Below are 19,006 nucleotides of genomic sequence, written 5' to 3'. Positions count from 1 at the left end.
CGGTTCTAGTGATTGTGAGACGGTAAATAGACAAGTGTATCCTTAAATTCACGTAGGAAACAAAACGGAGCCGAAGTCTACGGGTTCAAAATAGATCAAGGTTACCAGACTAAGATGTTCAAACGAATCAACACTGTTTCACTTTCTATAGCTCAATAAATCTCACAAATTTATGGCGCATATCCGTCGGTTTGGATGAATTTTCTCTTCCACCAGGGAGAAGAAGGTCCTTAGTTATTATCGTATCAAGCGCTTTTCCACGCCGGTCGGTTGGTTTACGAGCTCAGGTTATAGAAGGGAATGAGCCCATCCTTAACAATTACGTAATTTGTGAGCAGAGCACGTGCCTTTACTTCGGAGATTACGAGTTGTAGCAAAAATTGCGTATGGGCAATCAAATATGGATGAAGGTGGACGGATAAAGGGGATTGTGTATGGGAAAAGGTTTAGCAAATTGCTTTCGACACCTTATTAGCTGGTGCCTCGCAATGGGGTATGACTTGTTTACTCTTGACTTATGGGTACTGTAATATATGTGTAAACAACATTTATCTAATGGAAATATTCGAGGACACAAAGATCCTGCACTTTTATATTGATATTGATAAGTCAAGTCAACTTTTTGAATTACAGTTTACAATTCTCATATACCCAAATTTATTCGAAAATTATTACCCAAGGTAAATGTTTTGTTCGTCATCATCATCAGAAGGATCGTTTATTTGTGAAGGGAAATTGTAACGCCCTCTGGATCGATGGCGAATTATATTTGACTGGTAGAGCTTACGGTTCATGTGAACAACATCATCCAATAACACCTAGTTGTTTATATGCTTGATACATGTAATTTTTGATAGACTGCACTGATGTCGATTGTAGAATACTTTGTACTTTCGTATTCGTCAATTAAATCCGAGTGCTTCCAAGTTCTATATACTTACATAACTTATTATATGACCGTAGTATCTATGATTTGTAGTTTACTTTATATTCCTCTAAAACAAAACAAAAATCCATATAAACACTTTCTTTTTCCCGAGAGCGTGATAAATATAAATCAACGTTTCGATGAAAAGGAGCATTAACTGAAGCAGCACAATAAAGCTATAATATACAATGTATTCCCATTATAAAAAATATATAAAAAAAAACATTATTCATGCCATTATTTATACATTTTCTGACATATTCTCATACATAATTTCGACAAAGATAGAAACAATTAACGGGCGGGTAGGGATTAACACTTTTCAAAAATCAATAATTTTTTCTTTGCATTTTTTTATACTAAAACATTTCAAGAATGTTTCGTCAAATTTTCAAGGCTATCGGAACAAAACTCTGGAAGTTGTGGGCCTTTCTTTTTCTTTTTTCATACTGCGAAGAGGGAAGAGCTCGGCGCACAGGCCTAAAAATTCTGCTTCGATTGACTTGACATTTTCACAAAGCATTCTTGATATGTTTTATTAAAACAAAATACAAAGAAAAAAACCTGTTTTTTGTGGTGTAATGATGCCTTTCTCATGTACATATAATATTGTGATATTCTATTCAAAATTTTTCTCTTCGATTTTTGAAAGAAACCAGGAGATTGTAATTAACATGTGCATAACATGTTTGTTGCATCCGAAAATATTTTAAGTGACGGTGTACAATATTGAACACACTTTACCCTATAATTCCGGCACCGCAAGTCGGATCCGGATGAAATTCAGGAATTCCGTATGGGATCGGAACCATCGCTGAGAAAAGTGAGTGAGATCTATTTTGGAATATATGACCACTATTTCCGGTACTTCCGGAACCGGATACCGGAAACCAGAATAGCCGGAATCGGTTTGTTTAGTTGCCTACTGATAATGACTATCGATTTGTTTAGTTTTGAGACCAGTTTAGAATTTTTTTTTCGTTTTTTGTTTCGCCGGTTTAAGTGACGGTGTACAATATTGAACACCACTATTTCCGGTACTTCCGGATCCGGATACCGGAAACCAGAATAGCCGGAATCGGTTTGTTTAGTTGCCTACTGATAATGACTATCGATTTGTTTAGTTTTGAGACCAGTTTAGAATTTTTTTTACGTTTTTTGTTTCGCCGGTTTAAGTGACGGTGTACAATATTGAACACCACTATTTCCGGTACTTCCGGATCCGTATACCGGAAACCAGAATAGCCGGAATCGGTTTGTTTAGTTGCCTACTGATAATGACTATCGATTTGTTTAGTTTTGAGACCAGTTTAGAATTTTTTTTACGTTTTTTGTTTCGCCGGTTTAAGTGACGGTGTACAATATTGAACACACTTTACTTTATAATTCCGGAGCCGGAAGTCGGATCCGGATGAAATTCAGGAATTCCGTATAAAACCGGAAGACCTTTCATTTGAATCTAAGTTTGTAGAAATCGGTCAAACCATCGCTGAGAAAAGTGAGTGAGATCTATTTTGGTATATATGACTACTATTTCCGGTACTTCCGGAACCGGATACCGGGAACCAGAATAGCCGGAATCGGTTTTATTAGTTGCCTACTGATAATGACTATCGATTTGTGTAGTTTTGAGACCAGTTTAGAAATTTTTTTACGTTTTTTGTTTCGCCGGTTTAAGTGACGGTGTACAATATTGCACACTTTACCCTATAATTCCGAAGCCGGAAGTCGATGAAATTCAGGAATTCCGTATGGGACCGGAAGACCTTTCATTTGAATCTAAGTTTGTGGAAATCGGTCAAACCATCGCTGAGAAAAGTGAGTGAGATCTATTTTGGAATATATAACCACTATTTCCGGTACTTCCGGAACCGGATATCTAGAACCAGAATAGCCGGAATCGGTTTGTTTAGTTGCCTACTGATAATGACTATCGGTTTGTGTACAATATTGAACACACTTTACCCTATAATTCCGGAACCGGAAGTCGGATCCGGATGAAATTCAGGAATTCCGTATGGGACCACGAGACCTTTCATTTGAATCTAAGTTTGTCAAAATCGGTTCAGCCATCTCCGAGAAAACCTAGTGAGATTATTTGACACATACACACACACATACACACACACACACACACACACACACACACACACACACACACACACACACATTGCTCAGTTCGATGAACTGAGTCGAATGGTATATGACATGTAGGTGATTGCATAACCTTTCTATATGAGAAAGGCAAAACATGATTTTTCGAAATTCTGGATTCTATTCGCCTCTTAGAAAAATTTTTGTTTTCCTTCGATTTCATAGACAATATACTTTAAACGCTTAATTCTCGTAAGTACGTTTAAAACGTCCGTGTCCATCGTTATTTAAAAAACTACTTATAACTACATACAAAACACCAAAGACATCATATAAACAAGATATCCAGCTCTCTCGTTTCCCGAACAAATAATTGGCAACCTTTTTTGTGAGCATGGCAACCTCTGGCGAGTCCGCATCGAATCTCGTACATAGAAGTATGGAAGAGAAATGTCAAATTCGTGTGCGCCAAAATAGTAGCACTGCGCACCCATACAATTGACATGATATGTTGAATATGATGCCGAGCGATGGCGTTGCTGAACTGAGGATTGATTTGGCTCCAAGCTGACAGGGTCGGAAAATACCCAATCTTAACGTTTTCCTTTTCGTTTACATACTTCTGGGATGTTGTACAGCTGCGGTTTGTTTTTTTTTTGTGAAAAATCGAAGATTTGACTTCCAACAGCCACTAAAAATTTAAAAAAAATAAAAAATATGAAAACGTAGGGACAATGAACACCGCAAACCGTGATTTCTAAAACGAGTCCTCGAAAATACTTCCTCACTGCTTTATTGCTCTATATTTTTGAAAATATTACAAAATATTTTTCCGATGATGCTTTGTATTATGCACAACATTTGAATTTATTGTTTTAGCGATAACTGTAAAAAATTCGCAAAAATTGTGTTTTTTTTTTCATCCGTTAGACTCTACCTAGAATTTAGTTTCCCAATTCCTGTCCAGTACTCAGGTTCAGAAATCAGTTCCAGAATTCAGTCTTTTACCGCACTCATCCGCCTTTTTTATGGACAAAACAAGTGGTAATTATTTTAATAATTATTCAGTATTAACCTTTGTCATTCTAGAGAAACGGTGATGAAACCCAACAATGCGATCTTTCTTGTGACGGACGAAACGATCCCAAAGAACTATATTTTCTTGCATCGAAACCTGAAAATATTTGTGCTTGCGTCCGCCCCTTCTTTTTGGATGAAAATTTGTAGTGAGGTAAATGTTTAAAAAGAGTCATTCACGCAGTCAGCATCGCAGTGTTGCAATGATTCGTGCTCTGTGCAGTTTTCCCTATTCATTTTTGTTTTTTTCTACCTTAACAGATCGGCTGAAAAGTTCGTATCGTTTCTATGAGAGGGCGCCACTAGAATTAAATCCATACCATTTTCAGTTAGTACCAACCTTCAAAAGATACGTGATTTGACAGCTGTCTGATTATTAGTTTGTGAGATATTGCATTTTGAGTGAATCTACTTTTGTTATTGTGAAAAAAATGGAGAAAAAGGAATTTCGTGTGTTGATGAAACACTACTTTTTGATGAAAAAAAGTGCCGCCGATACCAAAAAATGGCTTGATGAGTGTTATCCAGACTCTGCACCGGGCGAAGCAACAATTCGTAAGTGGTTTGCAAAATTTCGTACTGGTCATATGAGCACCGAAGACGATGAACGCAGTGGACGTCCAAAAGAGGCTGTTACCGATGAAAACGTGAAAAAAATCCACAAAATGATTTTCAATGACCGTGAAGTGAAGTTGATCGAGATAGCTGACACCCTAAAGATATCAAAGGAACGTGTTGGACATATTATTCACGAATATTTGGATATGAGAAAGCTTTGTGCAAAATGGGTGCCGCGTGAGCTCATAATCGATCAAAAACAACCACGAATTGATGATTCTGAGCAGTGTTTGGAGCTGTTATATCGAAATAAAACCGATTTTTTTCGTCGATATATAACAATGGACGAAACATGGCTCCATCACTTCACTCCGGAGTCTAATCGACAGTCAGCTGAGTGGACTGCACGCGATGAACCAAACCCAAAGCGTGGAAAGACTCAACAATCGGCCGGTAAGGTTATGGCGTCTGTATTTTGGGATTCGCATGGTGTAATTTTCATCGACTACCTTGAAAAGGGAAAAACCATCAACAGTGACTATTATATAGCGTTATTAGAGCGTTTGAGGGACGAAATTTAAAAAATACGGCCTCATTTGAAGAAGAAAAAAGTTTTGTTTCATCAAGACAATGCACCGTGTCACAAGTCGATGAAAACCATGCTGAAATTGAACGAATTGGGCTTCGAATTGCTCCCTCATCCACCGTATTCTCCAGATTTGGCCCCAAGTGACTTTTTCCTGTTCTCAGACCTCAAGAGAATGCTCGCTGATAAAAAATTTAGAAGCAATGAAGAGGTAATCGCTGAAACTGAGGCCTATTTTGAGGCAAAGGACAAATCGTACTACAAAAATGGTACGATCGCTATAATCGCTGTATCGCCTCTGATGGCAATTATGTTGAATAATAAAAACGAATTTTGGCAAAAAAATGTGTGTTTCTATTAAACGATACGAACTTTTCAGCCGAACTGTTACTGAGAATTGCCAGACTAAAAAGCGTCTACAAGACGCCAGCGAGAAAACTATTTGTGCACTGGTCGTACCAAATAAATGGAAATTATTTTCATTCATTCGAGAGGAAGACATCCAGTATCTAAGAACTTCAACGATTACTTAGTTTCAATGAACTTCAACACCGAGGAAAAAAAACTTAATAATTTCATAAGTTGTGACTTATGAACCAGCACAATTTTGATTTCATTGAAGACTTATGCATTCAGTAAGCACACATATGAACTTCATAAGCATGACTTATGAAATTCATATCAATGACATATGCATTCCTCAAACACAACTTATGATATTTATAACAGTCTACTTTGTGAAAATATCATAATTATTCCTTATAAAAGCAGTCAAGTCATAAAAATGGAAAACGAAGACACCGTTGTTTTAAACGAGCACATTTTGCTTCAAGACTTTGTGGAAAGCGCACCATCTGAAGCGTGCAAATTACTTTTTAAAAATTCAAAATTACAATTGAGAGAGTTGATCGACTGCAGAGAAAAAGAAATATATTCGTTGGCTTCAAAATATTCCGTTCTTCCACAAATCGTTTGGAATTGGATTGCGGACTGGAGGAAAAGAAATGTAAGTCTTTATTCATTATTTTATTTAATGATAGTAATACTTTGTCTATGCATGACACAGCAATTAGAATATATTGCTTTTGTTGAGGAAAATAACATCCAGAAATTGGAATCTCCGGACTCGTCTCCTCACGACTTAAATATTTCGTTTGGAACTGTAGAGGTCATTGATTGTATTGATGCTGATATCGAGGTAATTAGAATACAATGAATTCTATTATGAAATGTATTATGATTTCTAAAGAATCACACAGTTTTGAAATCTTATTCCTGATATTTAAATCTTTTACTGTTCATTTCTAAAAACAGCATTCTAATGTATTCTTTCAGAAGATAGAGCACAGAGTCGGAACCTCAAAAAAAAAGCTTACCCTTTTGTCACCATCCCATCTGCGCGTTCTTTTAGAACAAACCGACTATGGCAAACAAATATTAAAACACGCTACAACGCATAAGCTTTCCGATGCTGGCCAAAAACTAGTTGTGAACACAGTTGCACAATTTCATTTATCCTTAGGACGCAAAACAACAGCAGAAATAATTAATGATCTCAGCGACGTGATTATTTGTGTATTTCCTAAAGAGTCAAAGGTACCCGTGATGATAATATCATGTTCATTATTAATTGAAAAGAAATATTTATGAAAATATCAAGTAACATTTTAATTCCAGGAAACCTATTACTTGCCGAAAGCAGGACGATCGAACCCAGGTGGGAAGCTGTTTAGCCGAATCAATTATATAAAGCAGTCCGAACGTCAAAGAGCCAATAAAGAAGCTGCACATATTGCTTCCATAATTGAAGATGATTCAAAGTCTCTAGAGTTGACTACGGAAGAGGAAAGCGCAGTGCAGTGGCTCAACCAAAACATTTCTCCTTGGTCAACCGTACTCACACTGTGGGAAATTAGTTTCAGAGCGAGGAAGCAATATTTGAAGCAATCTAATCGCGTGCAGCAGCTGATCAACGAATACCCGCAATTGCAAGAAGAGTTCGGATATCAATTGGTAAACAGAATCTAATGTCGTTTTCGTTTTTAAATTGCACTACACCGGTGTAGCGAAAGCTGCACCTAAACCGTTCGTTTTTACCAATTGCACTACACTAGTGCTACACTTTTTCTGCACCGATACCACTGGTGTAGCACTCATCAAAAGTTTGGTGTAGCTCTGTGCAATGAAATCGTTTATTGTAGTCAATGGTTACTGTTTATGTTTTCGTCATTTTTGTTCGTTTATTCATGCCTCAGTGTAGCACTGCACCGGTGTAGTGCAAATTAAAAACGAAAACGCCATAAGACAATCATTACAAAAATAAAACGATTACTTTTAGTTGGACATTGATTATCGAAACCTTGGTTTGGGTGATCCAAGTGAATGTTTTAAAAAGTGGGATACTATTTTCGAGCCAGTTGCACAGTATGTGAATAAGAATGCAAAAGATCCATCGTCAAAGCGCTTGTTGCAAGGTTTAAGAGATGCCAGTTATTCTTCCGGTAAGAAACTGTAACGAATTATATAATGTTGCTAAATATTTATATATATATATATATATATATATATATATATATATATATATATATATATATATATATATATATATATATATATCATATATATATATATATATATATATATATATATATATATATATATATATATATATATATATATATATATATATATATATATATATATATATATATATATATACATATATATATATATATATATATATATATATATATATATATATATATATATATATATATATATATATATATATATATATATATATATATATATTACTTTTTCTCGTATATTCATCAATTTATGTAATGCTAGTATTCTTCCACATTTATATTTTACAGACATACGTTTGCTTCATCTTCTCCATGCTTTGAGTACAGTGCTTATTCCTGTTAAGGCATCAAAGGGATTCAAACCAACAATATCGGTTGCACAATCGGATACTTTCCTGTTGGCTAATAGCAGAGATTCAGGCCGAACAAAACTCCATGATACACTGCAAATATTGGAGAATCTAAAGCTACCTGCTTCTCCAAAATTGGTAGTAATAGATGAATCTTTGTAAACCGTTACGGGGCAATGCTACGTTATTTACAAAAACCTCGAGTATGAGTTGCCTACTATTAAGCGTGGGCTTGACGTACAATTGAAGCTACAGATAGTGCTAGGTTTACCGGTCTCGAGCCTTTCCAAATTGGTTTGGAATTTCATAGAGAAATTCGTGTATGGATTAGATCCACCGCATGGTAGCTATTTATCTGTAATCAAATTAGCCGATTTCTTGAAAAATGACAACAACAACAATTCCGTGTAACGTACCTGGTTGCGATTATAATTCTTGTTCGCTAGTTTTACATTTGAAGCACACTGAAAATGTGCATAAACTTCCTGAAAATAACTATTTCAAATGTCCTTTGCTTAATTGCATTCAAATTTTTACGAAATTTCCTAATTTTAAAAGACACGTTATGAACCATACATCTCGTTCGGAAATCATTGATACAGTGGTGCAAGAACAGCAAAATGAAACTAGTGAATCATTTGAAAACGACGTATTACCCAAATTATTGAAGCTAGAGACAGTCACTAATAAAGACATTACACTTGAAAAAAATTTGATATCAATTCAACAATCAGCTGTGCGATTTACTTTAGATATGCATAGAAAAAGTAATTTTACTAGACAAGACGTGAGAGATATTCAGAAGGCTACCAAAAACATTTGTGCACTGTTTGCGGAAAAGCTTGATAACATTAAAATGGATCATCTAGATACACAATATGAATTGAATAAGTACCTAGCACAATTTAAAAACGCGTTTCACTTTATTGATACTGATTTTAAATTTTTGTCGCATTTGAAAACATTGAGTATTTTTGAAAAGCCAACTATTTACGTTTTAGAACACAATTCGGTAAACGTCTCAAGTAACGAGAGCGGTAGAACTTCGTGTTTGGTTTTAAACCCGATAGGTTTTCAAGTAAAATCATTTTTTGAAACCGCTGAGGTTCTCAAGGAGACTCTTCAACATACTAACCATCTGGAAAAATCCAATAAAATCTCCCATTTCGTCAACGCAAAAGTTTGGAAGCGAACAAAAGCAATATATGAACAAAATGAAAATAACTATATTTTACCCATTTGGCTGTACGCTGATGAATTTGAAGTCAACGATGCTCAAAGTTCTCATAGCAAAATAGATTCTGTATGTGGAATTTACTACAGTTTTCCGACTATTCCTGACGCGTTTAGATCTAAGCTTTGCAACATATTAGTTGCAGGTTTTATAAGAAAAATTGCAATAAATATGTCAGGTGTTAACAAATTAGTAGAACAATTACTGGTTCCGTTTAAAAAACTAGAAGAAGACGGAATAATATTTAAATTAAATTCCAAATTTGTGAAAGTCCGATTCATTTTATGTTTAATCCAAGGTGATAACCTGGGAGTTCACACATTTTTACTGTTGTCAAGTGGATTTAACGCCAATTATTATTGTCGCTTTTGTTGTAGACATAGGAAAGATCTACAAAAGGATAATTTAGAGTATCAGAGTTTTTTGCGTAATATTGCGAATTATGAAGCGGATGTTTCTGTTGGAAATCATTCGGAAACGGGTATTGTCGGAGACTCCGCGTTCAATCAGCTAACATCTTTCCATGTAATCGATAATCCCAGTGTTGATGGAATGCATGATTTATTCAGTAATGGAATCTGCAAATACGGTTTACTTTCCGCACTTAATTATTTTATATACGAAAAAAAATTTTTCAGCAGATCAATATTGAACACCAGAGTAAAATTTATAGGAAAGATGTCAACAGATGTAAGCTTGCGACGCATACCTGATTTTGAAGAGACATATAACACAAAAAAACAGAAAAGAGTAATTAAAGGAAGAATGACCGCGTCAGAAATGAAAGCGTTTTGTAGAAATTTTACTTTTATCGTAGGACCATACGTACCACGAGACGATCCCGTATGGACATTTTGCAAAGTCCTTATCAAAACTGTTGATTTGATTCTTCAAAACACATTTTCAAACGACGACTTAAAAATACTAAGAAACCTGATAGAATCTCATCACTATTTATATCAAATACTGTTCGAAGATACTCTTAAGCCCAAGCAACATTTTCTTGTTCATTATCCTAATATAATAACAAAAAGTGGACCAATTGATAAAATGATGTGTTTTAGGAATGAAGCTAAGCATCAAGGATATAAAGAATATGCTCATGTTATGTCTTCACGCTTGAATATTGCATATACGTTAAGCATGAAATCTTGTTTGCAATTCAGCCACGATTTATATAATAAAAGTTTTTTTAATTTAATTGATGAACAACAATGGACAGTTGGCTTTTTAATGTCACGACCTTACTATTCAAAAATTCTTCATGAATACCCATTCGAAGTAGAAAGCATGGTTTTGTTTAGACAATCGTTTATGTTCAAAGGTTCTCTATTCAAAACAGGTCATTTTATCACTACATTTAAACAATCAGACTCATTTAAACTTCTCGAAATAGAAGAGTTTCTTAAAAATGTTGACAAAGTGTACGCAGTATGTAGCAAATGGGAATTAGGAGAGTATGACGACAATTTTTTAGCATATGAAGCAACAGAAAGACTTGATACAATGTGTGTCATTGATATGGTAGAAGTTATCGGTTCATCATTTGCTATCCACGAAATAGGGGATCGTTATCTATTTAGACCAAATGAAGATTTTTTATAGTAGGAAGGTGCTTTTTTGTAAACAAATAAACAATGTGTTATCGAAGTTTTTAGATTTTTTTGTTATATATATATATATATATATATATATATATATATATATATATATATATATATATATATATATATATATATATATATATATATATATATATATATATATATATATATATTCATACATATTCACCATGGAAATCAGCAGTAATCATCATGAAAAATATAAGAAAGTAGCGATGAATTTCATAAGTAGGGGTTATGAAATTTATAAACAACTTATTACATTCATATCTGCATTTCTACATTAATCATAAGTCTACCTTACGAACTTCATAGGTATGATTTATGAAATTCATAAGTAGGTCAATGTAATTTTTTTCTCTGAAGATCATAAGTTTGACTTATGATTTCCATATGGAAAACTTGTAGCGAAATATCATAAGGGTTTCTTATAGATTTCAATAGCTTTTTTGCGTCCGTGAACGATTCAATTTATTTCAGGACCAATAAACAGATTCAAACGGGCTGCTTCCGACAATTCCTTTTATTAAAACTATCAAATAGAACCAAGTAGAAAACCTCTTCTTAATAATGTGATAATGCCATTCTATTGTTTCTCTTTCACTCAATCAAATAAATGTTTACTCGAATTTGGGCAGATTTTCGATACAAATTAATTTAGATTGATTCGGGTAATTCATGAAAGTTTACTACGCTTACGTCGCTAGTAACATTTTCGGAAACGGAAGTATCAGCAACAATACATTGAAATTTGATCATGGACTCTTTTCTAAGAATGTTGGGTGAATACAAAAAATTACGATTTGTTGACTATTTATTTGAATATATCTCTGGAACCGGAAGTGTCAGCCATATAATCTTCGAACTTGATCTACTGACTTGCCGAAAGAACGAAACAAATTGACGCCATACTGCCCACAAACAGATTGTAGTCATTCGGGGGTTTTGATACCTCATGGGTACCAAAAGAGCCGAAGACGAAACGTAGTCATGCACTTTATCACAAAACTTAAGTTTATTGAAATTTGTTTTTCGAGAAAATTGAGCGGATAGAGAAAAAAATTCGATTGGTCGGTTACGTCACTTATACCCTATAACTACGGATCCTTGTTTAAACTTGTTCAATGAACCAATGATAGCATGCAAACGAGACTGAATAAATCGGTTCAGCTAACTCCGAGAAAATAGTTCAGAGCAGAATCTTCGAAACATGCACACACACAGACATTTTTCACGACCTCGTCGAGCTGAATCGAATAGTAAACACTCAGATTCTCCAGGACTCTGATTAAAAGTCAGTTTCTTTTCAGCAATTCGGTATCTTCGAAAAAAGCTAAAGCGAGTATCTTAAGCATTCAACTGAGCAATTCCAGAAATGCTTAGCAGATCATCAGACTCGATCTTCTCCGATTTGGATGAAACTTTGCACATGGCTTCAGTATGGCAAACCATAAGTTTTGAACCAATGGAGAGGTCAATCCGACTCACGACTGATTTTTAAAAAGGGTGTATGTATTTTTGCATATCACAAAAAATGCCTCGGAAACCGTTAATTGTACAAAAATGGACGCTGATCTTACAAGCCAGTTGTCGTATGTTCGAGCCCCGACCTGGAAGGATTCTTAGTGTCAGTAGGATCCATAGTACTAGCCATGCAATGATTCTGTACACTAAGAATCAGCTGCGAAGTCTGTTGAAACAGAAAGGCCGAATTCCACAAAACAAGAATGTAATGACAGGACTTTGCATTAGAATCGATTTACGGTGTCAGAGAACACGATCAAAAGCGTTCAAAAACTACTGAACGTTTTTCAGAATTTTCCTGCACACAACAGGCCTGCTGCACGGAGCGACAACGCTGCAACTCGCACGCTAGCAACCGGAACAATGAAAGCCAGCACAAACCCAACTAGTAACAGGACATGGATGGTAAAATAAACAGAATGTGTTCAACAGTAGGTATTGAACGGGGAGATATGGGGGGACAAACTGGTTGCATGGGGCGACAGGATGTCTCCGACTTCCGCATGCTTTATTATACGATTCCATTCAACAACAGGAATGTGGTGTGTTGCGCGACAGTAAGAATTTTATTACCGAGCAGCTAAGTGAAAGTGGTTGGATTGTATGAAAAGTTATGAATAATTGCAACCATTTGTTTAGTTTACTTTTGTCGTATTTCTTTTATTATTTTAAACTTTTTTAGTCCCAAAGGCTATTATAATGATAACGGCTGAAATTGTAGAAAATGTGATTAGGTCATAGCAAACAAAATTCAGGCAGGAACTAAAAGTGACACAATCATTTGTCATGCACTGTGTTGAACGAGCAGGAAAATTTGCTTGATCAATTGCGTCATCCTGATGCAAGAAAATGAATAAAGTTTGTCTTACCAGGATTTAACCCTCAGGGTACGGACTGGGTTACCGTAACCCGAGCGAAATTTGAAAGAAGCGCCATACGAAGAGAAGTCGGCGAGGGGGGTCCGGACCAGGGGGGGAAAAAACTTATAGGTACACACTATTAGAGGCCCAAGCGGCAGAGTCAGTCTCCGCTTTGTGTCCGAGCTAGACACATATAAACATTGTGCTCGGGTGTAGTACACCCAGTCCGTATCGAACGTTACAAAATCCAAAATTTTCAAAAAAATAAAGTTTTAATTTTCGTCTGTTTGCCGCTGAGGAATAAAAAGGTAAATAAGAATACGTACTCTTTACTTAATTTTGTAGATTCTAACCTCAAAATAACGCGTTGTACATGGTGTAAGCGAAGTATTGTAGTAGATCTCAATCACTTGAACGTACGTCTTATATCGAAATCTTTGCTGCTCGTAGTGAATTATAACTCATTAAATTTTGTTTCTTGTAATTTTTTGTTAAAGAACACGCATTAAAAACATGGCAACGCGTCGAATCACTCGAAGCGTTGCTGCTTTGGAGGAGTTGTACAAGGAAAACGAGGAGGACAGCGTTACAGAGAATGACAGTGACACCGACGACGCCGTAGGTGCGGAAGAGGAAAGTTCTCACGATTCTGAAACAGACGCAGTATTATAAGTATTATAAGTGCCTTAGATGTCATAAGGCGATGTGTAAAGAGCACGTAGCGAAACTGTGCTGCGAGTGCGGCAATATTATGTAACATGACTTGTGTAACTTTTTAATAATAAATATTCGCCTTTAACAATTATGTTTGGTATTTATTTATATGATACTACTCAACAATATCTGAGAAACAATTTGTTTACGCTCAAAGTAATTAATTTTAACCTTTATCATCATAAATCAACGAAACAACGTTTTTTCGCTAACTTGAAAAAACGCGTATTTTCATTTTTCAAAAAAAATATAGTTTTTGGAATAAATCAAAAAACCGTTATGGACATTTGTAAGAACTACTTTTTACCTTTCAAATGCGAGTTATACAATGTTAATATTTTTTTTTTCAAAAAGTTACAGCATTTTGAAAAAACAAACGTTTTTTACAAAAAAATTCAAGACCCGTTCACATTTTTCATTATAATTTATTTTCAATCAGTTAAATGATTAATCTGACAACTCTATTATATTTTTGAGACAATTTCACACAAAATAAAAAAAAATATTCAAATTGACAAAGTACAGCTCGATATACACCCAATCAAAGTCGCCGGGTTAGGCTAACCCTGTCCGTACTGAACGTAACTTTTTTATAGTCCGTACCCTGAGGGTTAACTAATCATAGTTTGTTTCGTCAAGGCAGTTGATTTATTTGAACTTTATCGAGAAGAGTTGTTCCAGAATTCCAGTTCCACCACCTAACGAAGCACGAATAACAATTTAGCAGAAGTATAAATGAAGCAATATGTGCTTATTCTCCATTAGTGTTGATTAATGATGTCTTGAGAGGATTAGAACCCAATCAATCTGGACAAGGATGTTATTCACAAACACAATAAGTCTCGTACATCGACAGTTGGCCGAACGTTGGATTCTATAAGATTGGTTTAGTTACAATTGATAGAATCAATGGAAATTGTTTTGAAGGAGTAATAAAACCTTTACGATGCACATCATTCTTCAGTTTCAGCTATCTATCCACTTGTTTATCTTACAAACAATTTTAGCCTGTCATTCAGAAATTTATTTTATACCATCAAGAACGATGAAAACGATTCGACTGAGAGTATAAATGCGACCTGAACAACCATTGCCAATTCAGTCGAGTTCTAGGATAGTCTGCTCCAGAATGACATCCCGGTTCATATACATACTACCACTGTTGGTGAGCACGAATGCCCAATTCGACCGTTGCTATGAACGAATCATCGGAGGCCGTGAGGTAAACATTACCGACATTCCTTTCCAAGTGTCGCTGAATACGATTTCTGATCGACATGTTTGCGGTGGTGTCGTCATTTCACCTAGATGGGTTCTGACGGCAGCCCATTGTGTGGAATCACATGAAGTTAACGTTCGGTTTGCGTCCACTTTCTCGAATCATTCGGGACTTCTAGTGTCAGTGAATCGTTCGGTGCGACATCCGTTGTACAATGAAAAAGCTTCTGATTACGACATTGCTCTACTCGAACTGGTCGAAGCGATTCCTTTGGATGATAATTTTTTTGCAGTCGAACTGCCACTACAAAACGAATCGATTGAAGATGGCCGGTGTCTCCTGGTGTCAGGTTGGGGCATTTCGGGTTTCCCAGTGGATCGGTTGAATGCAGTGCATGTTCCGGTTGTAAATTTCGAAGAATGTAAAAATGTATATGGGAGCGTAGGACGAAACGTCACCAATCGGATGATCTGCGCTGGGTATCCGGAAGGCGGCATGGGAGTTTGTCACGGCGACTCTGGAGGACCGCTGGTGGATGGTCGAAAGTTGATTGGGGTGGTATCCTGGGGATTGCCTCCCTGTGCTGGTCCAGGATTTCCAGGAGTGTACACTCGAGTGGCGGCCTTTCGTAACTGGATCACTCAGATTAGTGACGTATAAAGGTGAAGGAATAACAATACTGGCTGACGAAAACTGTGCTGATTAAAATTACTTATATTTAAGTGAGTCTTATCTTTCCGGTGCATTTAAATGTTCTAAATTATTGAATCTACGAATATAGCATATCCAGATAAAAATAGAAAAGGCAGATATACAAATAAAAAAAGTTATGGACAATTGTAGCATTATAAGCCGGGTTTAAAAAAATCTCTATAATAATAATAATAATAATAATAATAATTTTTTTTTCCCTTTATGGGCTGCTCTGGCCGAGGGGGGTGGTTACAACGATCCACACTTTCCATACCAGACGAACTAGGCTATGGTGCCCAAATGAACACTAGTAACGAAGGAGGAAATCCTCCAGCATGTAACCCAAGCGACAGATTCCTTTGCGGCTATCAATTTGCAACGAAAGATACGAGTATCTTCTATTGCAAGTTCGCCAGAGAATTTGTCACTTGAGCAGGAAGTGTGTGCTTCACCCTGTAACCAGTCAATCATTGAGTCGTGCGTCTCTGTCGTATTCGTATTTTGTCATCCTACCAGCTGCTTCTGTGTCTTAAATGTCCTCGTCGATGAAACTTTGCAAATTTCGCATTGTATCCGCTTCGGTCTTGTCCCTGCTTTCCTAAATAGTCTTATATGTCTGAAGCGGTACAAACGATTATTACTTTAAAGTTCCTAAACAGATGTAGATATGTTTGATCTACTAACACTATCCATTCTAATCTGCTCTGATTAATTCTATCTTTGTCGAAGTTACGTTACATTTCCTTTTCCCCATTGCATCGCTTTTTTATTATGCCGGAGAAACCTGTTAATATCTCAATGTGATAATTTATCAAGAATAAAGAAATAAATATTTATAATATTACAATAACAACAACAATAATAATAATGATAATCCCTAGGCTTTGGATGATGAGCTACAGGGTGCGTACCCCCGCTTGGTGGATGGGGGTGGGAGTCAATTTACACTTCGCGTATTTACAAAGTCTGACCATACCGAGATCGATCGTTAGCTTATAAATTTAAAAGATGAAAATTATTGTGTTGTCTGAATCGATCACGGAGTGGACAGGACTAATAATGCTTGAAATTGACAATAGGTCATTAGGTGGTTTCGAGCATTCTTATGCCTGGAATTGGTCACCAATTTGAATTATTTTGATCCAGTTGGGATGAATATTAATATATCATATTCGTCCTGAGCTTGGTGAATTTAATTCTAAAAGGAGGACTATTGTTATCAGGAATAGGAGTAAATTGATATCCTATGAACCGTTTAAGAACTTTCAAACCTTTCCGATCCGGCTCGGTATCGGTAATGTTTACAAATTGCAATGATGACGAAACTGATTAATCAAGTGTGAATACACTCTCATATCGGGAAAGGTTTGAATGTACTTAGATTTCTCAAACTTGGACACAGATGTCACCTTCTAACTAAGAGTGTGAGATGTGTGTTTCTGGAAGAGAGCGGTTCACGTGGACCATTTCATCCAATCACACCTAGTATTTCTTCACGAAATACATGTAGTTCTTGTTTCCTGGATGCGTGCTCAACACTAGAAGGCCCAACACTTAGTTTAGACCTAGACTGCTCAAAGGCAGTCAGAATGATGGAAAGAGAGAAAGTCAATAATATAAACTGTGACAGAATAAATAAAAGCTAGTGCAGTATTCCTAAGTGCATATATCGGTAAATAAAGAATTAAAAAAGTTCACAGAATTTCACGCGGTCCTTCCATTGTTTACATATTGTGACTTTCCTGGGCAATCTAGTGTTAAATGCGCATCCTTACATTATATAATTTAACAAGCTTACTAACACCTAATTTTCTTTTATTCTTATCACGAGAAAATATCAAAATAAAAGATTATAGACAAAAACGATATGGATATACTAGGATGCTACAGGAATACCAAAAGGAAATTGAAAACAAATCAAGAGCCCCAGTGAAACGACGAAACATTGGTATGTTATTGTAATAAATCTTTTGATGACATATTAACTTTTGGTAAGTCACAATATTTCTATTTTTATTATTACTTTTATTATTATCATTATTATTATTGTTGTTGTTATTGTAATATTATAAATATTTATTTCTTTATTCTTGATAAATTATCACATTGAGATATTAACAGGTTTCTCCGGCATAATAAAAAAGCGATGCAATGGGGAAAAGGAAATGTAACGTAACTTCGACAAAGATAGAATTAATCAGAGCAGATTAGAATGGATAGTGTTAGTAGATCAAACATATCTACATCTGTTTAGGAACTTTAAAGTAATAATCGTTTGTACCGCTTCAGACATATAAGACTATTTAGGAAAGCAGGGACAAGACCGAAGCGGATACAATGCGAAATTTGCAAAGTTTCATCGACGAGGACATTTAAGACACAGAAGCAGCTGGTAGGATGACAAAATACGAATTCGACAGAGACGCACGACTCAATGATTGACTGGTTACAGGGTGAAGCACACACTTCCTGCTCAAGTGACAAATTCTCTGGCGAACTTGCAATAGAAGATAATCGTATCTTTCGTTGCAAATTGATAGCCGCAAAGGAATCTGTCGCTTGGGTTACATGCTGGAGGATTTCCTCCTTCGTTACTAGTGTTCATTTGGGCACCATAGCCTAGTTCGTCTGGTATGGAAAGTGTGGATCGTTGTAACCACCCCCCTCGGCCAGAGCAGCCCATAAAGGGAAAAAAAAAAAAAAAACAACAACAACAATAATAATAATGATAATAATAAAAGTAATAATAAAAATAGAAATATTGTGACTTACCAAAAGTTAATATGTCATCAAAGGATTTATTACAATAACATACCAATGTTTCGTCGTTTCAATGGGGCTCTTGATTTGTTTTCAATTTCCTTTTGGTATTCCTGTAGCATCCTAGTATATCCATATCGTTTTTGTCTATAATCTTTTATTTTGATATTTTCTCGTGATAAGAATAAAAGAAAATTAG

At 35.7% G+C, this 19,006-nt stretch overlaps 3 protein-coding genes across 6 annotated transcripts in view; 2 read left to right on the top strand and 1 right to left on the bottom strand.

Annotated features, from left to right (window-relative positions):
• LOC131439468 (ras-related protein Rab6) overlaps positions 1 to 19,006 on the bottom strand; it is a 62,438-nt gene that overhangs the window by 16,316 nt on the left and 27,116 nt on the right. The window lies entirely within an intron of this gene.
• Positions 3,884 to 8,350, top strand: LOC131439463 (uncharacterized). Of its 2 annotated transcripts, XM_058610503.1 has the most exons (6): positions 3,884 to 6,249; positions 6,310 to 6,441; positions 6,579 to 6,839; positions 6,921 to 7,256; positions 7,582 to 7,744; positions 8,120 to 8,350. In XM_058610503.1, the coding sequence occupies exons 1-6, from the start codon at positions 5,935 to 5,937 to the stop codon at positions 8,341 to 8,343; spliced, it is 1,431 nt and encodes a 476-aa protein (XP_058466486.1). In that variant the 5' UTR covers positions 3,884 to 5,934; the 3' UTR covers positions 8,344 to 8,350. The 2 variants fall into 2 exon arrangements, with proteins under 2 accessions (XP_058466486.1, XP_058466487.1); XM_058610504.1 differs by lacking the exon at positions 3,884 to 6,249 and having other exon boundaries at positions 6,291 to 6,441.
• LOC131439467 (trypsin 5G1-like) lies at positions 15,243 to 16,236 on the top strand. The gene has a single exon (XM_058610507.1). It carries the CDS (start codon positions 15,265 to 15,267, stop codon positions 16,012 to 16,014), a length of 750 nt encoding a protein of 249 aa, XP_058466490.1. The 5' UTR covers positions 15,243 to 15,264; the 3' UTR covers positions 16,015 to 16,236.

The sequence above is a fragment of the Malaya genurostris genome, chromosome 3 (assembly GCF_030247185.1).
Source record: "Malaya genurostris strain Urasoe2022 chromosome 3, Malgen_1.1, whole genome shotgun sequence".
NCBI classification, from domain to species: Eukaryota; Metazoa; Arthropoda; class Insecta; order Diptera; family Culicidae; genus Malaya; species Malaya genurostris.
Note: the sequence above shows the minus strand (reverse complement) of the source record. Positions and strands in the feature narration are given on the sequence as shown.